Source organism: Giraffa tippelskirchi, chromosome 7 (assembly GCF_054371585.1).
Source record: "Giraffa tippelskirchi isolate mGirTip1 chromosome 7, T2T-mGirTip1v1.2.pri, whole genome shotgun sequence".
Lineage (NCBI taxonomy): Eukaryota > Metazoa > Chordata > Mammalia > Artiodactyla > Giraffidae > Giraffa > Giraffa tippelskirchi.
Genome location: NC_137281.1, coordinates 5,362,708 through 5,380,799, shown reverse-complemented (window position 1 = coordinate 5,380,799; position 18,092 = coordinate 5,362,708). Strand labels below are relative to the sequence as shown.

The 18,092-nt window shown below is 53.1% G+C and overlaps 1 protein-coding gene and 1 long non-coding RNA gene across 6 annotated transcripts in view; one reads left to right on the top strand and one right to left on the bottom strand.

Annotated features, from left to right (window-relative positions):
- The window catches only part of PPP2R1A (protein phosphatase 2 scaffold subunit Aalpha), a 133,674-nt gene extending 119,597 nt beyond the window's left edge, over positions 1–14,077 (top strand). For 4 of the 5 annotated variants that reach the window (XM_081514740.1, XM_081514739.1, XM_081514742.1 and 1 more), the window contains 14 exons: positions 836–926; positions 1,690–1,790; positions 4,608–4,840; positions 5,779–5,926; positions 6,053–6,208; positions 7,874–7,988; positions 8,114–8,184; positions 8,621–8,755; positions 10,300–10,473; positions 10,740–10,800; positions 11,456–11,610; positions 12,603–12,745; positions 13,445–13,536; positions 13,667–14,077. In XM_081514740.1, the coding sequence (XP_081370866.1) occupies positions 836–926; positions 1,690–1,790; positions 4,608–4,840; positions 5,779–5,926; positions 6,053–6,208; positions 7,874–7,988; positions 8,114–8,184; positions 8,621–8,755; positions 10,300–10,473; positions 10,740–10,800; positions 11,456–11,610; positions 12,603–12,745; positions 13,445–13,536; positions 13,667–13,683 (1,692 nt within the window). In that variant the 3' untranslated portion in view covers positions 13,684–14,077. The remainder of the gene's footprint in view (positions 1–835; positions 927–1,689; positions 1,791–4,607; positions 4,841–5,778; positions 5,927–6,052; positions 6,209–7,873; positions 7,989–8,113; positions 8,185–8,620; positions 8,756–10,299; positions 10,474–10,739; positions 10,801–11,455; positions 11,611–12,602; positions 12,746–13,444; positions 13,537–13,666) is intronic. The other variant, XM_081514741.1, reaches the window with a different exon arrangement.
- LOC145515200 (uncharacterized) overlaps positions 14,002–18,092 on the bottom strand; it is a 141,634-nt gene continuing 137,543 nt past the window's right edge. Inside the window, exon 6 of the long non-coding RNA XR_014060746.1 lies at positions 14,002–16,024. This is a non-coding gene — a long non-coding RNA (uncharacterized LOC145515200). The remainder of the gene's footprint in view (positions 16,025–18,092) is intronic.

Here is an 18,092-nt window from a genome sequence, read left to right as displayed (position 1 = left end):
TTAGGAGCCAGGAGCTGGGGGTAGACACACACCTTGCTAATGTTTCACAGCACCACCAGCACCACCCCCGCCCCAAATTCAGGATGATCTCGAGATGCTGCCTTAATTACATTTGCATATTTCACATTTACGCGTACTGAGGGTTAGGACTGGGACATACCTTTCTGGGGTCATTGTTCAACCCACCGTATTAGTGGAGTTACTACTGCTAATGCTAGTCTTGTGTTTATAGCAGTGTCGTCATAATATTGTTTGTTCCGTTATCACCACTGTTAGCCGCCATCTACCATCTAACCCATCACTGGGTTACAGTCCCCGCTCCATGCCACAGAGCTCTGTGACCCTTAGAAGGGGCTTTAACTCCCTGAGCCAGTTTCCTCTTCTGGGGCAGGGCCTGTAACCCTCTGCCCTCGGCTTGTCGTGAGAGCTAAACAAGACAGTGCAACTGCGTGCTCTGCCTGGGACTGGGCCCAGAGGAAGCTGGGAACATAGCTGCTGCTATTAGGAGCACAAGGTGGAGTGTGTTAGTGGTGTTGAGCCAAAGAGTGGGCCCAAGTAGGAGGGTGGGGAACTTGGGCATGCAGACACAGTGTCAGACAGAGTGATCCTGGGAAGTGCTGAAGGGGGTGTTGGCTCAGTGAGACCCATTGGATGCTTTTGCTGAGGCTGCCTCTGTAATTTAACTGCTCAAGGTCACAGAGTCACTTGGTAGGCTTGCATTACTCAGCACCCGACACGTGCTTAGCAAGGCTTCCAGCAGCTGACTGGGTCCAAAACTATCAGCTTAAGTCTGGGCTTGCTAACATTCTCCCTTCCTTCTTCTCCCCCTCATTAGCTTCGCCTCAACAGCATCAAGAAGCTGTCCACCATTGCCTTGGCCCTCGGGGTCGAAAGGACCCGCAGTGAGCTTCTGCCCTTCCTTACAGGTACAGTGGAGTCCTGGGGCCCACGTTGAGTGGGGGCTTCTGGAGTAGGTCCTGCCAGATAGGAGAGAAACCTCCCTGTGAGTTTAACAGATTGTAAGTGCCATGTGCTGGGCGCCGGGGGCTGGCGCAGGGACTAAGGAAGGGGGTCTGAAGGCAGATGGAGCCTGGTTTGAATTATAGCTCCAGTTAGAAGCTGGTGACTTTAGGCAAATTACTTAACTTCTCTGTTCCATAGAGTTTTTATGTATGAAACAGGCATGGTCATCATGTGCTGTAACGTTGATGTGAACATTATATAATAATAATAGTAATAATAGCTAATACTTACTATATACTTACCATATGCCAGACAGTGTCCTAAACCCTTTCTTGTGAGAATTAAGTTTGTTCACATAGAGCTTGTGCTCTATGCCACCATCATTGTCCAAGATTATCTCATAGTAACTTCTTAAGGCAGGTAAGACTACTGCCCTCATTTTATCGATGAGGAAACTGAACTATGGAGAGATGAAGTGACTTAATTGGTTGTATAGTTAGGAAGTGACCCAGAGGGGATAATCTATTAAGTCACGCTGGCTCTAAACTTGACCATATTGGTGGTCTCTCTTCCCTAGCATCCCACACCTAATCACCTGTGTCCACGCCCCCCACCCACCCAGGTGGAGGGTGGCTGCCAGGTTGAGGAAGCAGACTGGAGCACGCTTGTTCCCCAGGTGGGGTCAGCTGTGGGCGGGACTGTAACCCAGTCTGTCTTGTCCTGCAGACACCATCTACGATGAGGACGAGGTCCTCTTGGCCCTGGCGGAGCAGCTGGGAACCTTCACCACTCTGGTCGGAGGCCCCGAGTACGTGCACTGCCTGCTGGTGAGTCTGGAAGCGGGGGAGGGTCCCTGCCCACCAGGGGTCAGAACCAGGATCCTCGCAGGGAGGGGAGAGTGCAGGCCAGGCCAGGGTCGTCTCTGAACAGAGGGGCCTTGATCGTTCTCTTTAACCCAGCAAGTCAGCAGTGGCATTTACTATATTTGAACGAAAACACACCCATCTTCCTCACTGTTGACTGGGCATGTCTGAGCAGCGCCAGGCCACACCTGGCCCTCTACATGTGAGGTTTTCAGTTGGGAGTCAGGCTCCACTTACTTGCTGTGTGACTTGTAAGTCACTTGACTTCTCTATGCTGTACTTTCCTCATCTGTAGAAAGGGAGTCCTTAGAACTTACGTTGAGGATCACCTCAAGAAGCCTTAGTGCAGTACTTGGCATGCAGTAAGTACTCAAGAGATGTCAGCTACGTTGTCATCCTGTCCACTGTTTGGGGTAGAGACAGTCACATCGTCCTTGGCCATGCCACCCTGGACGCGCCCGATTTCATCTGATCTCGGAAGCTAAGCAGGGGTCGGGCCTGGTTAGTACTTGGGCGGGAAGACAGTCACACCGCTAGTGAGTGGCAGACCTGGGATTCCAGGCTTGTCCCTGTGACTTTTCCTGAGTTCCTGTCCATGTGACCCTGTGTTGGGTGATGGCGGAGGTCAGAGATGGTCAGATACTCAGAGTAACTGCTGTTTGGGAGAAGGGACGGGAGGAGGTACTCCAGTCCTGTGGCCTGGGTTGAGAGAACCTTGGGGGTTGCTCAGTTTTCACTGTTCCTCAGAACCGCAGTTTTCCCCCCGTAATTCTCTCTTTCATGATTCCTAAAGATACATCTTCATACTTTGGCATCTGCACTTGGTGGTGTTTTGTAGTTAGTCTGCAGGCTTTCTTTTAGTGATATATAAATCATTGCCACCTTTTTAATGAGATTGTAAAAAATTTGTTCTTGATTTTTTTACTTTTTATCACGGTGAGTTAGTAATAATTAGTTACCATTATTAGTAATAATGGTAATAAGTAGTTACCATTATTAAGAAACAGTTACCATTTTAACCACTTTTTTCCCATGACCTTAAGCACATTCACACTGTGATGCAGCCATCACTGCTGTTCGTCTCCAGAACTTTCTCATCTTCCCCTAAGAAGCCGCACTCATTGAGCAGTGACTCCCCAAGCTCCCCACCCAGCTCCCAGCAGCCACCATTCCACTTTCTGTCTCTGTGAGTGTGACTGCAGACATACCTCAGAAATTGTGGGTTTAGCTCCAAACTACCATAATAAAGAAAGTGAATGTTGCAATAAAATGAGTCACATGAATTTTTTTTGTTCCCTAGTACTTATAGAAGTTATGATTATACTTTACTGTCGTCTATTAAATATGCAATAGCATTCTGTCATAAAAAGAGATACCTATCTTAGTTAAAAAATACTTTCTCGCCAAAAAATACTAACCATCATCTAAGCCTTCAGCAAGTTGTAGTCTTTTTGCAATAGTAACATCAAAGGTCACTGATTGCAGATCATCATAATGAATACATTAATAATGAAAATGCTTTTAATATTTTGAGAATTACCAAAATGTGACACAGACTCAAAGTGAGCAAATGCTGTTGGAAAAGTTGATGTTGATAGACTTCGTGGACACAAGGTTGCCACACACCTTCAGTTTGTAAAACGCAGCACCTCATATAAGGAAGCATTAGTCTTTTGTGACAGATTTATTGCATTTAGTATAACATCTTCAAGGAATTCATCCACATTGAAGCATGTGCCAAGCAAGACTGTTTTTTCACATGTAAGGGCCTGGCCCTTTTGGCTGCTTTTGGAAAACCCCAGATTTGCTTTCCCCGGCCATGTCCCCCGTGACAGTTGATGAAGCTGGAAGCAGCTCTGCTCCCTGGACTGGACGCTCTCCAGCCAGTCTCTGCCTCTGCTGTCCCCTTCTGTCACCTTTGCCCATTGCTGCAGTCAGTTACCTGCCTGGGCCCTGGAAACATCTCCATTTATGATTTCTTTCTGCTTTCTGTCCCTGTCAGGCCAGGTTGGACTTCAGACCACAAGCCTCCACCCACATCTTTATTTGAACAGATTAGGATAAAAATTGAGTCTTCTCTTAAGTCAGTAATTCCTGCATTCCTGCTCTGTGCTAGGAGGTCTGCTGGGCTCCGGGGACCCCATGGCGAGCCAGTCACATGTCCTTAAAGGAACACGATCACTCCAGGCCTCGCAGTAACAAGAGTCTTGAGCGCCAGGTTCCCCAGTATCGTGAGATCCTGGTGTGGTTGCCTGTTGGAAACCATAGCTCTGCCTTTCAGCCCTTTGGAGGTTCTGGAGCCAGCTGGCCTGGTTTAGATCCTGGCTTGTCGCTGTTAACATTTCGGGCAAGTTACTTAGCCTGGCTGTGCCTCAGTTTCCCCTTGTTTAGAATGGAGACAGTAACAGGATCTGCTTCATAGGACTCAAGTAAGTTAGAACCAGCACCCCTGGAGTTGTGGCGCGGCTAAGAACATGCAGTAAATAGACGCTGCCATCAACATCAGTGATTATTACTGCACTTGGAGATGCCAGAGAAAGCTGTGGCCCTCTCAGAAGGTGACATGTACAGCTTGGGGGTTTGTAGACCCCACTGAAGCTCCTTCAAGGACCTGTGCATGAGGTTCTCTGTTGTGGTTCTTCAGGGAGGAGACACTGTGCACGCGGGCCCCTGGTGATCAGGGAAAGCCTTTCGGAGGAACTGAGTCCCTGAGGGGATGCAGCCGGGAGCTCTGGGACGCTGGGGAGGAGCCGTGTGCTGACCTCCTGTTCTGCCCCACAGCCACCCCTGGAGTCGCTGGCCACGGTGGAGGAGACGGTGGTACGGGATAAGGCAGTGGAGTCCCTGCGGGCCATCTCTCACGAGCACTCCCCCTCTGACCTCGAGGCCCACTTCGTGCCCCTAGTGAAGCGGCTGGCGGGTGGCGACTGGTTCACCTCCCGCACCTCAGCCTGCGGCCTCTTCTCCGTCTGCTACCCCCGCGTGTCCAGTGCCGTCAAGGCGGAGCTTCGACAGTGAGTCCCCTGGCCTCTGGGCCCTGGCGAGACCCCACCTCCAGCTTCTGCTTGGTCCCCTTCTCTCAAGCCTCAGTCTCCGTTAGGCCCATCCAGCGCCCAGAGGCCCCTGAGCTCTGCCAGCCCTCAAGAGAGCTGGTGTCTGGACACGGCTGTGTGTAAGTCCAGGCACTGCCTCCTGCTCATTTAAGAAATGGAGACAATGATGGTTCTTCCTCCCATTGGTTATTTAAAAGAATTACTGTGTATGAAACGCTTAGGACAGAATCTGGTACATGCAGGTGCTCAGCCAGTGGCGTGCGGTGCAGTCTTAGGCCTGTCTCGTGTGGCACATAGGAGGCCCCCGCCTCCACCACCTTCTTGGCTGAACCCCAGGAAATTGCTTGCACTTGTGATTTGGCCTATGGAAGAACCAGTATTTTTAATTGGATTAAAATTTCCCGTTAATGTGTGTTTCTTCCCCTCCCTCTGGACTCCTGTTCTTCCACCATTTTCCTGAACCGCTGGAAAGCACACCCAGCCCCTGAGCCATCACTCCAGCTGGGACAGCAGTGTACAGCTGCTCACAGGTGCTTGGAGGGCTGTGCTGGGCCCCTCACATCTCTTTATCTGAAAGCAGTCAGTGCTGGAAAGGAAAAGCTCTGAGCAGCTTCAGCCCAGCCTCTTGGCTAAGCAGTTTTATGTGGTCATAATAATAGAATCAGCACCTGCAGTTCACTGTAGACCTACGTGCAGAGAGACGGCTGGGCGTCTCACACATGTCGTCTCATTTAAACCTCAATGGCCCAGTAGGGTGGGTTCTGTTATCAGTTCTTTTGTGTAGGGCTGGGGAGACTCAGGCTGTCACTTGGGTCAGGATCACCCGGGCAAAGCCAGGAGCTGCAGGGCTGCTTGGGATTCCAGGGCTTCCTCCTCCTCAGCCCCCTCTACCCACCCAGGTACTTCCGGAACCTGTGCTCAGATGACACCCCCATGGTGCGGCGGGCCGCAGCCTCCAAGCTGGGGGAGTTCGCCAAGGTGCTGGAGCTGGACAATGTCAAGAGCGAGATCATCCCCATGTTCTCCAACCTGGCCTCTGACGAGCAGGTGGGGCCGCCCGCCCGTCCCCCCACCCCCCCGCTGCTTCTCCCTGCGGCGGACCCCGAGTCTGGGGAGGAGGCTGGGGTTGACGGGGCCTCTGCTGCCCCCTCCTTCTTCCCAACCTCTCCCCAGGACTCGGTGCGGCTGCTAGCGGTGGAGGCGTGCGTGAACATCGCCCAGCTCCTGCCCCAGGAGGACCTGGAGGCCCTGGTGATGCCCACCCTGCGCCAGGCTGCTGAGGACAAGTCCTGGCGCGTCCGTTACATGGTGGCCGACAAGTTCACAGAGGTGCGTGCGGGGGCTGTGGACAGCGTCTCACAGACGGGGAGACGGAGGCCTCGGGGAGGAGCGGCGTCACGTGGAGGAGCCGGGGTTTAGTGAAGCCCAGTGGGTCATCGGGCACTGAGGCAGGAAGCTCTCTGTTATTTGGTTAGCTCTCCTGTCGACCCTGGTTGATTGATAGTGGCAGCTTGAAGTGTTTCCTTCAGGAAGTGTTTCCTTCAGGTTTCGGAGGCCAACTTAAGGTTCTGTGAGAGACAACCACAGGGGCAGAGAAGGGTAGAATGTGTGTGTTGCCGACCTGCAAACCATATCTCCTTTGACAGAGACGTCTTTCCCTGGCCGTAGCGGCCTTCTTCTCCCTGTATCTTACCTGTGTGTTGTGTTCTCATCTCCCCTTCTTATAAGCGCTTTAGACGTTTTGGCTTAGAGCTCACCCTAATGACCTTCTTTTACCCTATTACCTCTTTAAATACCCTGTGGCCAAGTACAGTCACATTCTGAGGTACTGGGGTGGGGTGTTAGGATGTCAGTGTATGAATTTCAGGGGCGGAGGGATACAGTCGAGCCCCAAAACACAGCCCAAACGTTTGAATGGTCAGCGTGATGCTGTCAAGCAGGCAGAACAGATGCCACGTCTCTGAGGACAGTGCTCTTTCCATGAAGTCTCAGTGGCTCATCGCACAGACATGTTTGTTGAGCTCCAGCTCGTGGCTGGGTGTTGGGGATCCAGTGAATTCACATTCCTGGCCTTCAAGGAGCCGGCAGCCTGAAGAGGGGAAGGTCAGCCGAGACAGAGGAAATGTAGTGAGACAGCGTGACAGGTGCAGGGCCGGCCGGTGGGCGTGGAAGTGCCGAGGCGGGGAGGTGGCGCTCCAGCAGGTTCTGAGGACGAGAGAGAGCGCCGGGCAGGAACTGTGTCCCGTGTGTGCAGAGGACCTGGGTGGTGAGAAGGGCACAGACAAGAACGTTCGGCAGTGGCTCTCGGGGGGAGAGGAAGCTGGAGAGGTGGGCAGCAGGCCCCTCTCCTCACAGTCAGGAACCACCCTGCCTTCCCCAGGTCCTCACGAAGCAGCTTCACAGCAGAACCTGTGCGTTTTTTCTTGCCTGGTTTCTGGAGGTGGGGGCAAGTGGTTCTGGTAAACAATCTTAACACAGAAATAATATAAATGAGAAAGTGACAGGGACCATATATCATCAGACTCTTTTGGGATCAGGGACAAAAAACCCAACCCGAATAACCTGAACAGTAAGGCGATCTGTTGTTACTTTTAATGCAGACAGCAGTACTTTGCAGTAGGTACCCTCGTGGTTTGAGGAAGCAGAGGCTCAGAGAGGTGCAGGCACTCATCCAAGGTCACACAGATGATAAGCAAGAGTACGAACGTGAGCCAGGCAGTTGGACTCCAGGGCCGCACTCGTGACCGCTACCCTGCCCAGCCAGCTCGGTACCATGCACATTTCGTCACCATACAACAGGGAAACCGAGCCTCGGAGAGGGTCTTGAGACTTGGCTGAGGTCGCCCCTACGGCACTCACATTACATCTCAGCAGTGACGCCAAGGGCTGTTTTTGCCTCAGTCCTGGTGCCTTGAACTTTGATTTTGTTCTCATTCACCGAAGGTGCCCGGCAAGCCCTCTCACTCCTCCCCACCCTTCCTTCCCTTCCTGCAGCTCCAGAAAGCAGTGGGGCCTGAGATCACCAAGACAGACCTGGTCCCTGCCTTCCAGAACCTAATGAAAGACTGTGAGGCCGAGGTGAGGGCCGCAGCCTCCCACAAGGTCAAAGGTTGGTGCTGGCGACCAGAACACAGCAAGTGGGCATGTGGGTGGTGGGCTGGGTGTCCGAGGGGCTGCAGGCAGAACGAGCACATTGGGTCTCACCTTCCGTCGCCTCCCTCTTGCTGCCCGCAGAATTCTGTGAAAATCTCTCCGCTGACTGTCGGGAGAATGTGATCATGACCCAGATCTTGCCCTGCATCAAGGTAACAGGGAGTTTGGTGGGAGGAGTAGAGCACGCCTGAACCTTCTGGAAGGAGGGGTGGAGATAGGGTGGGAGGGGCAGCGCGCTGCAGACCGAGTTCCCAGCCTCCTCGGACCGGGCGGTGTTGGGTTTAGAGCAGTCAGGAGACCTGAGGGCAGGCGGAGTCTGAGGCTCGGGGCTGAGCGTGGTGGGGGGGTGCTTCCTCCTCAGAGCTCGCAGGGTCTCCTCATCCACAGAGCTTCGAGTTTGGGCCAGAGGCTACCGGTGGGGCAGGGGTCGTTGAGCTCCAGGCACACCAAACATGTAAGGAGCTCCAGTTCCCCTCGTGCACTCAGCCTGGATCGAGAGGACAAAAACAGGCAGTGTCTCGGGGCTTCGTAGGAGCTAAGTCTCCTCACCACTGACCCCGTGGCTCCCGTCTTCCTTCTCCCTCCCAGGAGCTGGTGTCCGACGCCAACCAGCACGTCAAGTCGGCCCTGGCCTCCGTCATCATGGGCCTCTCCCCGATCCTGGGCAAAGACAACACCATCGAGCACCTGCTGCCCCTCTTCCTGGCTCAGCTGAAGGATGAGGTGAGGGCGCCGTGAGGGGGCCTCTGCACTCTGGCCATGGCGCGCGGGGCAGCTGCCTCTCAGGTTCACCAGCACCTTCAGCAAACACCCAGGTCGCCAGTGAGTCGAGTGTCTGTGGGCATGGTGGGCTGCACAGTAGCTCAGTGGTTCATTTGGCGTTTGTTTCATGTGCCTTTATCTTGTACTAGTCTTTTTCCTGGGCATTAGGGATACTGAGAAAAAAAAACGAACAGGACACTTTTGGTCCTCCAGGACCTTCAGAGAGTGGCCGTGGAGAGGGACAGATGGGCAGTCCCTTGACTCCCTGATCGTACAGGTGCTGTGATAGGTTCATGTCTATCCAAGTTCAGTCTAAGGTGCTTAGAGACCCCAAAGGGCTGTGGGTTAGATAAGGTAGAGAATGGTTTCTCTCACAGGAGTCTAGGGGCGGAGTGGACCTACACTGAGGGGGTTGTCCCTGCTGACCCCAGCACCCTGTGGGTCTGAGGTGGCTGCCCTAATTTGTTCCATCTCCCAGCCAACATGAAGGGAGAGGGCACCAACCAGCAGCAGGCCCAGTCCTCTCAGTTAGACGCCAAAGAGGGTGCCCATCCTGTCTATTGATGGCTGACCTTAGGTTACAGGTCTCTAGCCTGTGTGGAGGTCAAGTTGATGCCACATGGCCCAAGGTCCTCACCATAAGTCACATTATTGGCATGATCTTTTTGGCATGGCCCAGGGCCCTTTTTATTTCAGATGCTTAGAGATCATCTCCCAGAAGCTGGTGGGGGCCATTCCTCTGTTTGGAATGTGCCAAGTTTGAACAGCCTAGCCCTGTCCAGTTAATAACCCTTTACTGTACACTTGATTATTTGGTTCATTGATTGATTTCAGCGCATGCCTCTTCACCCCACAGCTCCCAGAGGGAGATGCAGGAAAAACTGACTGTGGTGTCTGCCATCCAGGAATGTATGATGTTGGACAAGGAATTGATTGTATTTATGTGCCTTTTCTTAGAAGTTGCTTCAGAGATTTTTGGAAGCAGATGGGGATATAGGTTTCCCCTCTGTGCTAAGATAGAGCACTCCTATAAGTCTATCATAGGTCAAAATGGCGCAGAGTGAAGCAGCAGCTTTTTTCATTGGTAAAAGCAAAAATCCTCTTTGGGTTTCTTTTGGTTAGTGACAGCAGGAACCAGTGTCGGTCTTTCAGAGCGGTGTAAAGTGAACTTTGGAAAAATGGGGGCTACTTGTGTACATGCGCATGTGTGTTTGTGTGTGTTAGTCACCCAGTCGTGTCCGACTTTGCAACCCCATGGACTGTAGCCTGCCAGGCTTCTCTGTCCATAGGATTGTCCAGGCAAGAATGCTGGAGTGGGTAGCCATTTCCTTCTCCAGGGAATCTTCCCGACCCAGGGATCAAACCTGGGTCTCCTGCACTGCAGGCAGATTCTTCACCGTCGGAGCCACCAGGGAAGCCCATACATGCATGGAGTGTAAGTCAGAGCCTTGCCCTGGGCTCTGTGTGCAGTGCGTTTTCTCAGAACCCTCCTGTCCTCTCCTCAGTGCCCGGAGGTGCGGCTGAACATCATCTCCAACCTGGACTGTGTGAACGAGGTGATCGGCATCCGGCAGCTGTCCCAGTCCCTCCTCCCTGCCATCGTGGAGCTGGCGGAGGATGCCAAGTGGCGGGTGCGGCTGGCCATCATCGAGTATATGCCTCTGCTGGCAGGACAGCTGGTGAGAGCACAGGCCTGGGCCAGGCCCGCTGCCCAGGGAGGTGGGCAGTGCAGTCAGGTCTTGGGGCTACGCTGGGGGACCTGGGGGCCGTGAGGGCCCAATGGAAGGTGTGAGGGCTGTCGGGGGAATCGAGGGGAGAGAAGGGAAGAGAGCCCCTCAGGTGAAGTGGAACAGTGCCCGGCTCTTTGGAGTGGCTGTGGTTTCCCTGGGCTTCACCAGAACTGCCCAGTCTCGACTCGGATCTCTTATCTCCTCGTCTCCTGCAGGGGGTGGAGTTCTTTGATGAGAAACTCAACTCCTTGTGCATGGCCTGGCTTGTGGATCATGGTGAGCACCTCCCCGGTACCTCTGGGAGGAGCCAGGGGCTCCAGAGGGTGCAGGGGCAGGTGGGGGGAGTGGCGTCACCCCACTGCTGTCAGGTGGACCAGCTCCCTTGCTTTCTGGATTCCCACAGGAGGGCAGGGTAGGAGGTGGGTGTATCAGGTCACCCGGGGTTGCCAGGTCCAGTGGGGAGTCTGAGGGCCCAGGCAGACAGCCCGAGTTTGAATCCCACCTCCTGGCTGTCGAGGCTTAAGCACGTCACTTGCCATCTTTGAGCCCACACTTTCTCTGTGAAACATAGGGTGCCTCATCCCAGTCTTTGAAGGCCATTGTGAGAACTGCTCATTGTTTTCACTAGGAGTGGCAAAAATAAAAGTTAGCATTTGTCTGTAACAGGCTCCATTCCGTGTATTAAGTCATTCACTTGGGCAAATTCAGAGCCTCAGTCTGCCCATCTGCCTTGGAGCTGTTGAGAAGGTGCTACGTGAAAAGAAAACGCTACGTCCCGCGCACACAGCTCTCTCTTTCTCTGCGAGTGTATTGGTTCTCATGTGGCCTGGTACCTGGGGCTGCTCTGCAGGCAGGAGCAAGGGTGACTGTGACTCCCCACCCCGTCAGTCCTTCACCTCCTGAGTCTCCCTCCCTCCTCCTCCTCCCACAGTCTATGCCATCCGCGAGGCGGCCACCAGCAACCTGAAGAAGCTGGTGGAGAAGTTCGGGAAGGAGTGGGCCCACGCTACTATCATCCCCAAGGTCTTGGCCATGTCTGGGGACCCCAACTACCTGCACCGCATGACCACACTCTTCTGTATCAATGTGAGCATGCCCACCGGCCCCCACCGCTCCCGGGGTGGGAAGGAGGCGGGAGAGGAGGAGTGCAGAAGGTCCTCAGGGGAAACCTGGCTTGGGAGTAGGGAAGTGATGGGATCTGGGACCGTAGGGGTGATTCCTTGGGGAACTGCAGGCCAGAGCCTGGGGCTCCCTGGTCAGTCACAGGGCCTTTGCGGGTGGGGACCTGTGTGCGGGAGACTCAGGACTAGGGAGATTTGGCCGGCAGAACAGTGGTGGCCAGGTCTGTCTGAGCACCCCTCTTCTTCTCCACAAAATGTGTGGATATTTATGATACAATGGTTAAATACAGTTTCTAGAATCAGACCTACTGTTTAATCCTGGCTCTGCCATATATTGACTGTGCACCTGGAAAAAATCACCTTACCGCTTAGCGCTTCCGTTTTCTCACCTGTAAAGGGTTCATACCAGTAATCACAGCCTCAGACTCCTGAGGCTCTGAAGATTGATCTGGTTATGCAGCTTAGAACAGTTGTTCATATGTCTAGTGTGTATGTAATATGTATATGTGTGGTAGATATAGTAGAAAGTGCTCATATCTAGTCACTTAAATAAACCATACACGTAACTACAAATTAAAGAATGAGATTTAAAAGTTAGCATAAGATTGTTCCGATAATCCCTTCCTGTGTGTCCCTCTGGAGACCACGGCACTAAGGAAGGGATCCCAGGTCGGGAGTCCAGTCCCATCCCCAGAGGATGAGGGAGAATCCGAGGAGGGGAGCCGGGATGGGGCAGTGTGGGCTGGGGGTTTTCAGGGCAGCGAGACGGTGGAGTTAGGAGGGTGTTAGGGGACCTGGGAACTTGAGGAGAATCAAGGCCCTCAGGGTGGGTGAGCCTGAGCTCAGAGCCCCTGATGCTCAGCTAGCTTCACCCCCAAGCCTGACAGCCACTAAGTGTCCTGGTCAGAGGGAGCGAGGACTTTGGGGAGTCATCCTCTGCTGCTCACTGACCTGCAGGTGCTGTCCGAGGTCTGTGGGCAGGACATCACCACCAAGCACATGCTGCCCACGGTGCTGCGCATGGCTGGGGACCCTGTCGCCAACGTCCGCTTCAACGTGGCCAAGTCCCTGCAGAAGATAGGGCCCATCCTGGACAACAGGTGAGGCCTGCCCCCTCCTTCACACACGATTGCATTTATATCAACTTCAAAAATAGATCAAGGGGGACGCAGGTGATGGAAGTGAGAATGGTGGTTGTATTGGGGGAGGGGGTGCTGTCTGTCAGCTGGAAGGGGCTTGTGACGCCTGCACCTCTGTCTGTCCAGGACACAGCTTCATCCCTTAGTTTCTCTCTGAAGGCCGCCTTCGTCCCCCAAACAGCTGACTACTGCTGCAGAAGCATTTCCCTCGACCCTTACCTCCCTGGGCCCCTGTAGGGCCGAGTCCCTCCCTTTGGCACTCGCCTCTCCTGTTATTCATCGGCAGTTTGATCTGTCTTCTCTCAGCCCCGGCTCCATGCGGGTGGGAATCAGGAGGGTTGGGTGTTCCGCTGTGTCCACACCTGATGGGCAGTAGGCCTCGGTAGATAATGTTACACAAATGCAAGGCGTCACGTTGCCGAGGCTCAAACACTTGAGGGTTCTGAGTTCTCTGCCCCACTTTTCCACATCACCTCACCTCCCTATACCTATTCTGGGCCCCCAAGGCCTCTATCCTGGTTTGTGTGACTTCCAACCTTCAAAGTAATGGTTCCTCTGGCCCCTGAGAGCTTTCATTCATGTGTGTGTCTGCGTCTGTGCACGCTTGGGCCCCCAGCAGCCCCGCCCGGCTGACCCCTCGCCTTCCCCTTCTCTTCCCAGCACGCTGCAGAGCGAGGTCAAGCCCATCCTAGAGAAGCTAACCCAGGACCAGGATGTGGACGTCAAGTACTTCGCCCAGGAGGCTCTGACTGGTGAGGCGTCAAGAATCTGAGACGCCAGTGGGAGGGGGTGGGGGTCTGCGAGGGCGACACTTGGCCTAGGAGCGGCCGCGGGCAGTGGACTGGCTGCCCTTCTGACTGCCGCCTCTCCCTGTCCCCCCAGTTCTGTCTCTCGCCTGATGCTGGAAGAGGAGCCGCCGCGGCCTCCGGAGCCCACCCTCCCCCGCCAAGCCCCTCCCTCGGGGGACAGCGGGGGCCTCTGGCTGTCCCTCCCTGTGCATGGTCTGACCCCAGGTCCCTCCCCCGGCACGGTTCCTCCCTCAGCCCCACGGGGCTGGGGGCACACAAGGTGGGACAGAGCAGAGACCCTGGGAGGAAGGGGCCACTCCCGCCCGCGCTGGGGAGAGACGCGAGCATCCCGGGTCGCCGGCTCCTGCTGCTGTTATGGGGACCCCTCCCCCATCTCCTCCTCCACCTCCCTCCCTTCCTCTCAGTGGGTTTTTTGTGTTAATTGTGCCGTTTTTATTTTATTCCCTTTCCCCCCTTTTCACAGAGAAATAAAGGTCTAGAAATAGCGGGTCCTCTGGTCCTAGTCACTAGATGGAGAAGAGGGCACCACCTCAGGGCCACAGCCTTGTGCTTCTGTCCGGCGAGGACTGACTGGACTCGCCACACCCCCGTGTCCTGCGAGTGAGGAGGATTCTCTGGGAAGCCGGTGGGAGTGCCCCTGGCCCCAGGGGCCAGCAGAGTCCTGAGGTGCAGTTAGGTTTCACAGATGTTGGCTGAGTGTGTGGTGGTTCGAGTGGGTGCCTTGGCGCCAGACTGCTTGCATCCAGATCCTTGTTCCTTCCGTTAATAGCTGTTTGGCCTTAAGTAGGGTGCCCGGACTCAGATTGCAAGACTGTAAAATGGGGGTAACGATCTAGATTGAGGGGGGCAGGTATGAAGACTAGATGAGTTAATACACACAGAGTGGGTAACGATGTTTGACGCATGAGAGGAGTGGGCCAGGAGCTCTCCGGATCATCAGGGCTGTGACGGAGCAGGCTGGGGACTGTGGCTAGACAGGACCAGTTCTCTCTCAGTGTCTGTTCTCTTCTTTAGTGCTGGTTGGACACCCATATTTTTAGTTGGGCACCTGGCTGCCTGGATTCAAGGCATTTTCCCAGAGTCTCTTGAAATTTGGTGTGGCATTGCAGCTAAATTCGGGCCAGTAATATGTGAACAGAAATGGCATGGGCAGCTTCTAGAAAGCGTTCCTAAGCGAGGAAATAATGCTTCCCCCTGCTTCCTGTGCTCTGGAATGTGGACCTGATGGCAGGAGTGGGTGCAGCCATCCCAGCCCAGGAAGTGATCTCAGAAGTGCGGGCCCAGCAAGGCAGCAGGACAAGATAGGCGGAGCCCAGCGTTCCTGATGCTCTCGAGGCCCACACAGGTTACCCATCACCTGGGAGAGTTAAACCGTCTAAGTGACTTTGGAGTTTCATCACTTGGCAAGTCACCCAGATTCTAACTGTTGCAGGGGCCAAAGAGCCCTGGAGAGAGGAGCAACAGACAACACAGATGGTGTGTGTAGAGTTTCACAGAGGACGTGACACCTGAGTGAAATCGGGCCTTGCAGGGTGGCGGGGACCTTGGCGTTTGGTGGCAGGTTGCTTTCACCAGCTCAGCTCTTGTGTTACTGAGTCCCTGCTGTTTGTTAGAACAGATAAACTCTGGGGGTGAGGGCGAAGGAGACCCTCTTCTCGTGCAAGCTGACACTCATTTCCTAAGGACAGGGCCTGTGGTTTAAACTCAGCCCATTGCTCTCCACAACCCCCTGCCTCACACACACATATATGTGCCTTCCTAAATATAAATACTTGAAGGACTGAGTGAGTAAAGAGTTTATGGGGCGGGGACGCGGGTAGTGTAATCACTTGCAGCATGGTGTTGAATGTTCTGGCTTAGCCAGCAGCCTGCCAGTAATGAATGATCCGTGGTGTCCCACTTAAATTCTCCTGCCTTTCAACCCCTCCCCCAAAGCTTAGTGACTTAGAACAGTGAGACGTATTATCCCTCATCATTCTGCAGCCTGGGCTTGGCTCATCAGGAAGGTTCTGCTGCATGTGGTGTCTACTGGGGCTGCAACATTCAAGGTGACTTCTTCACTCCCACATCTGGTCCTCAGCTAAGGCCTGGTATATCTTCTCCCAGCATTTGGCTGCTCCAGGATGGCTGGACCTCTTTATCCGATGGCTGATGGCTCCAGAGCAGTTTCCGAGAGAACAAGTCCCAGTTTCCAAGTGCCTTTTAAACCTCTGCTTGCATCACAGGCCATATCAAGTCACGTGGCCAAGCCCGAGTCAGTGTGGGAGGGGTTGTGTGGTCCATTGCAGACTGCTGATGTAACAGTCCTCACGTGTGTGGTCCAGAGATAGCTGAGCTCCACTGCTGATGCACGGAGGCATGGAGAGCATAAGGAGATGAGGCTGACTCCAGGGCATGTATTTTGGAGTGAGCTGAAGATGGAAGCTTTACCCTGGAAGGCAGAAGAAACCGCAGAGGGGTTTGGCAAAGTAGTGACAGCATCCGAATTGACGGGCAGGTTGAGACTAAGAAACCTGAGAGAATTCTGGCCTAAGTGAGCTGGAGCAGGTGGAGGGAGGGAGGTGGCAGGTAGTGAGGGTGACAAGATTCCCAAGGAGGCAGATTGGGACTTGGTGACACCTGGATTAGGGGAGTAACGGGAAGGATGCAGTCACCGTGGCACCCAGGATTCAGATCTTCCTAGTCTCAGCACCCACCACTCCCTAGGAAACATTCTTGGTTCCTGCAAACTCACACATGATTCAGCATCTCCAGTCTTTTTCCTGTAACGTGAACCTCTACCTGGAAAGCCTGCCTTCCTCCTCATTTGTCAGGGGAACAAGTAATTCAGTGTGCAGAGTGGGAAAGTGAGACCAAGAGGCACAACGAGCGTGGAGGAGTAAGTATGTAGGGGTCAGATCCAGAGGAGCTGCTAAATAGCAGAGTGAGGGGCTTGAACTTGGCCCTGAGGGATGGGGTCCAGTAAATCTTGGGGAGATCTTTCCAGGGTCAACAAAGCCTGGGATGATGGTCCTGGAAGGTGAAGACTTCAGCTGGGCAGTGGTCAAGGACAGAGAGCAGAGGGATTGAGGAAGTGGACTTGATGCCACTTCCCCTTTCCAAACCACAAGAAATGACACAAAGAGAGCCGGAAGGAAGGCCCGTCTCTCTCCTGTCCTTGGTTCTCATCAGAATATCCAAAGTCTCAGCACATGCCTGTCATCAGTCCTCCCCTGTCCAGCTGTGTCTTCCAAATGGGAGAACAGCCCCAGAGTGTGTTGGGTGTGTGATGTGGGCTCTTACAGAGCGACCAGACCAGAACTCCACAAATCTCCTAGAAGAAAGAAAATGCCTCAATTTCCTCTGGTAATTTAAGATCCTCTTCAGCCCAGCCAGAGACGGGAGCTGGCCCTACAAGTGAGATGAGGATGAGCGGGCCGCGGCTGGCTTAGCACTGCGGGAAGGCGGGTCCTGATCTCTTAGCTGTGATGCATATTGTAGAAATTCTTTTCAATGAGTCAGGGGGCAAAACCCGATCTGACCGGAACTACTCTGTTGACAAAAGCTGACTTGGACTGCTGTGTAGAGTTTTATCCCTTTTCTGTGGAATAGAAAGTACAGCAGAAATCTCCTTGTATTTGGAATACATGGAGTATACTGACCTAATAATAAAAACCATCCACAAAGTGAAGCACAGGCCCCGATGGCTTCACTGAGTTCTACCAAAACATTTGCAAAATTAATAACCAGTTCTTCTCAAACTCGTCCAAAAACAAAAGGGGAGGAAGCACTTCCCAGCTTACTTTGAGGCCAATATTGCCCTGATACCTAAAGCCAGACGAAAACACCAAAATGAAAGAAATCTACAGAGGATTTATCTCTTAGAAACATAGAAACAAAGATGCTGACAACCTGAATTCAGCAGCATATAAAAAGAATTGTATACCATGACCAAATGTAATTTATCTCAAACATTAAAGGTTAGTTTAATGTCAAGCAAGTCAACGTAATATACCATATCAGCAGAATAAAATGCAGAAAGAACCACATGATCATCTCAATTGATGGCAGAAAAAGCATTTGGCAAAATCTAACCCCTTTTTGTGATTAAAAACACTCAAACTAGGAATAGAAGGGAACCTCCTTAAACTGATAAAAGGCATCTCCAAGAAACCCACAGTTAACAATACTTAGAGATGAAAGACAGTGTTTTCTACATAAGATCAGGAATAAAACACTCTTGCCACTTCTACAGACCATACTGGAAGTTCTAGCCAGAATATTTAGTCAAGAAAAAGCAAAGGCTTGCAGATTGGAAAGGAAGAAGTAAAACTTTGCAGGTGACATGATCTTATATATAAGAAATCCTAACAAATCCACTAAGAAAAAAAAAAAACACCACTGGGCTTCCCAGGTGGTGCTAGTGGTAAAGAAGCCACCTACCAATGCAGAAGATTTAAGAGATGCGGGTTTGATCCTGGGTCAGCCAGATCCCCTGCAGAAGGAAATGGCAACCCACT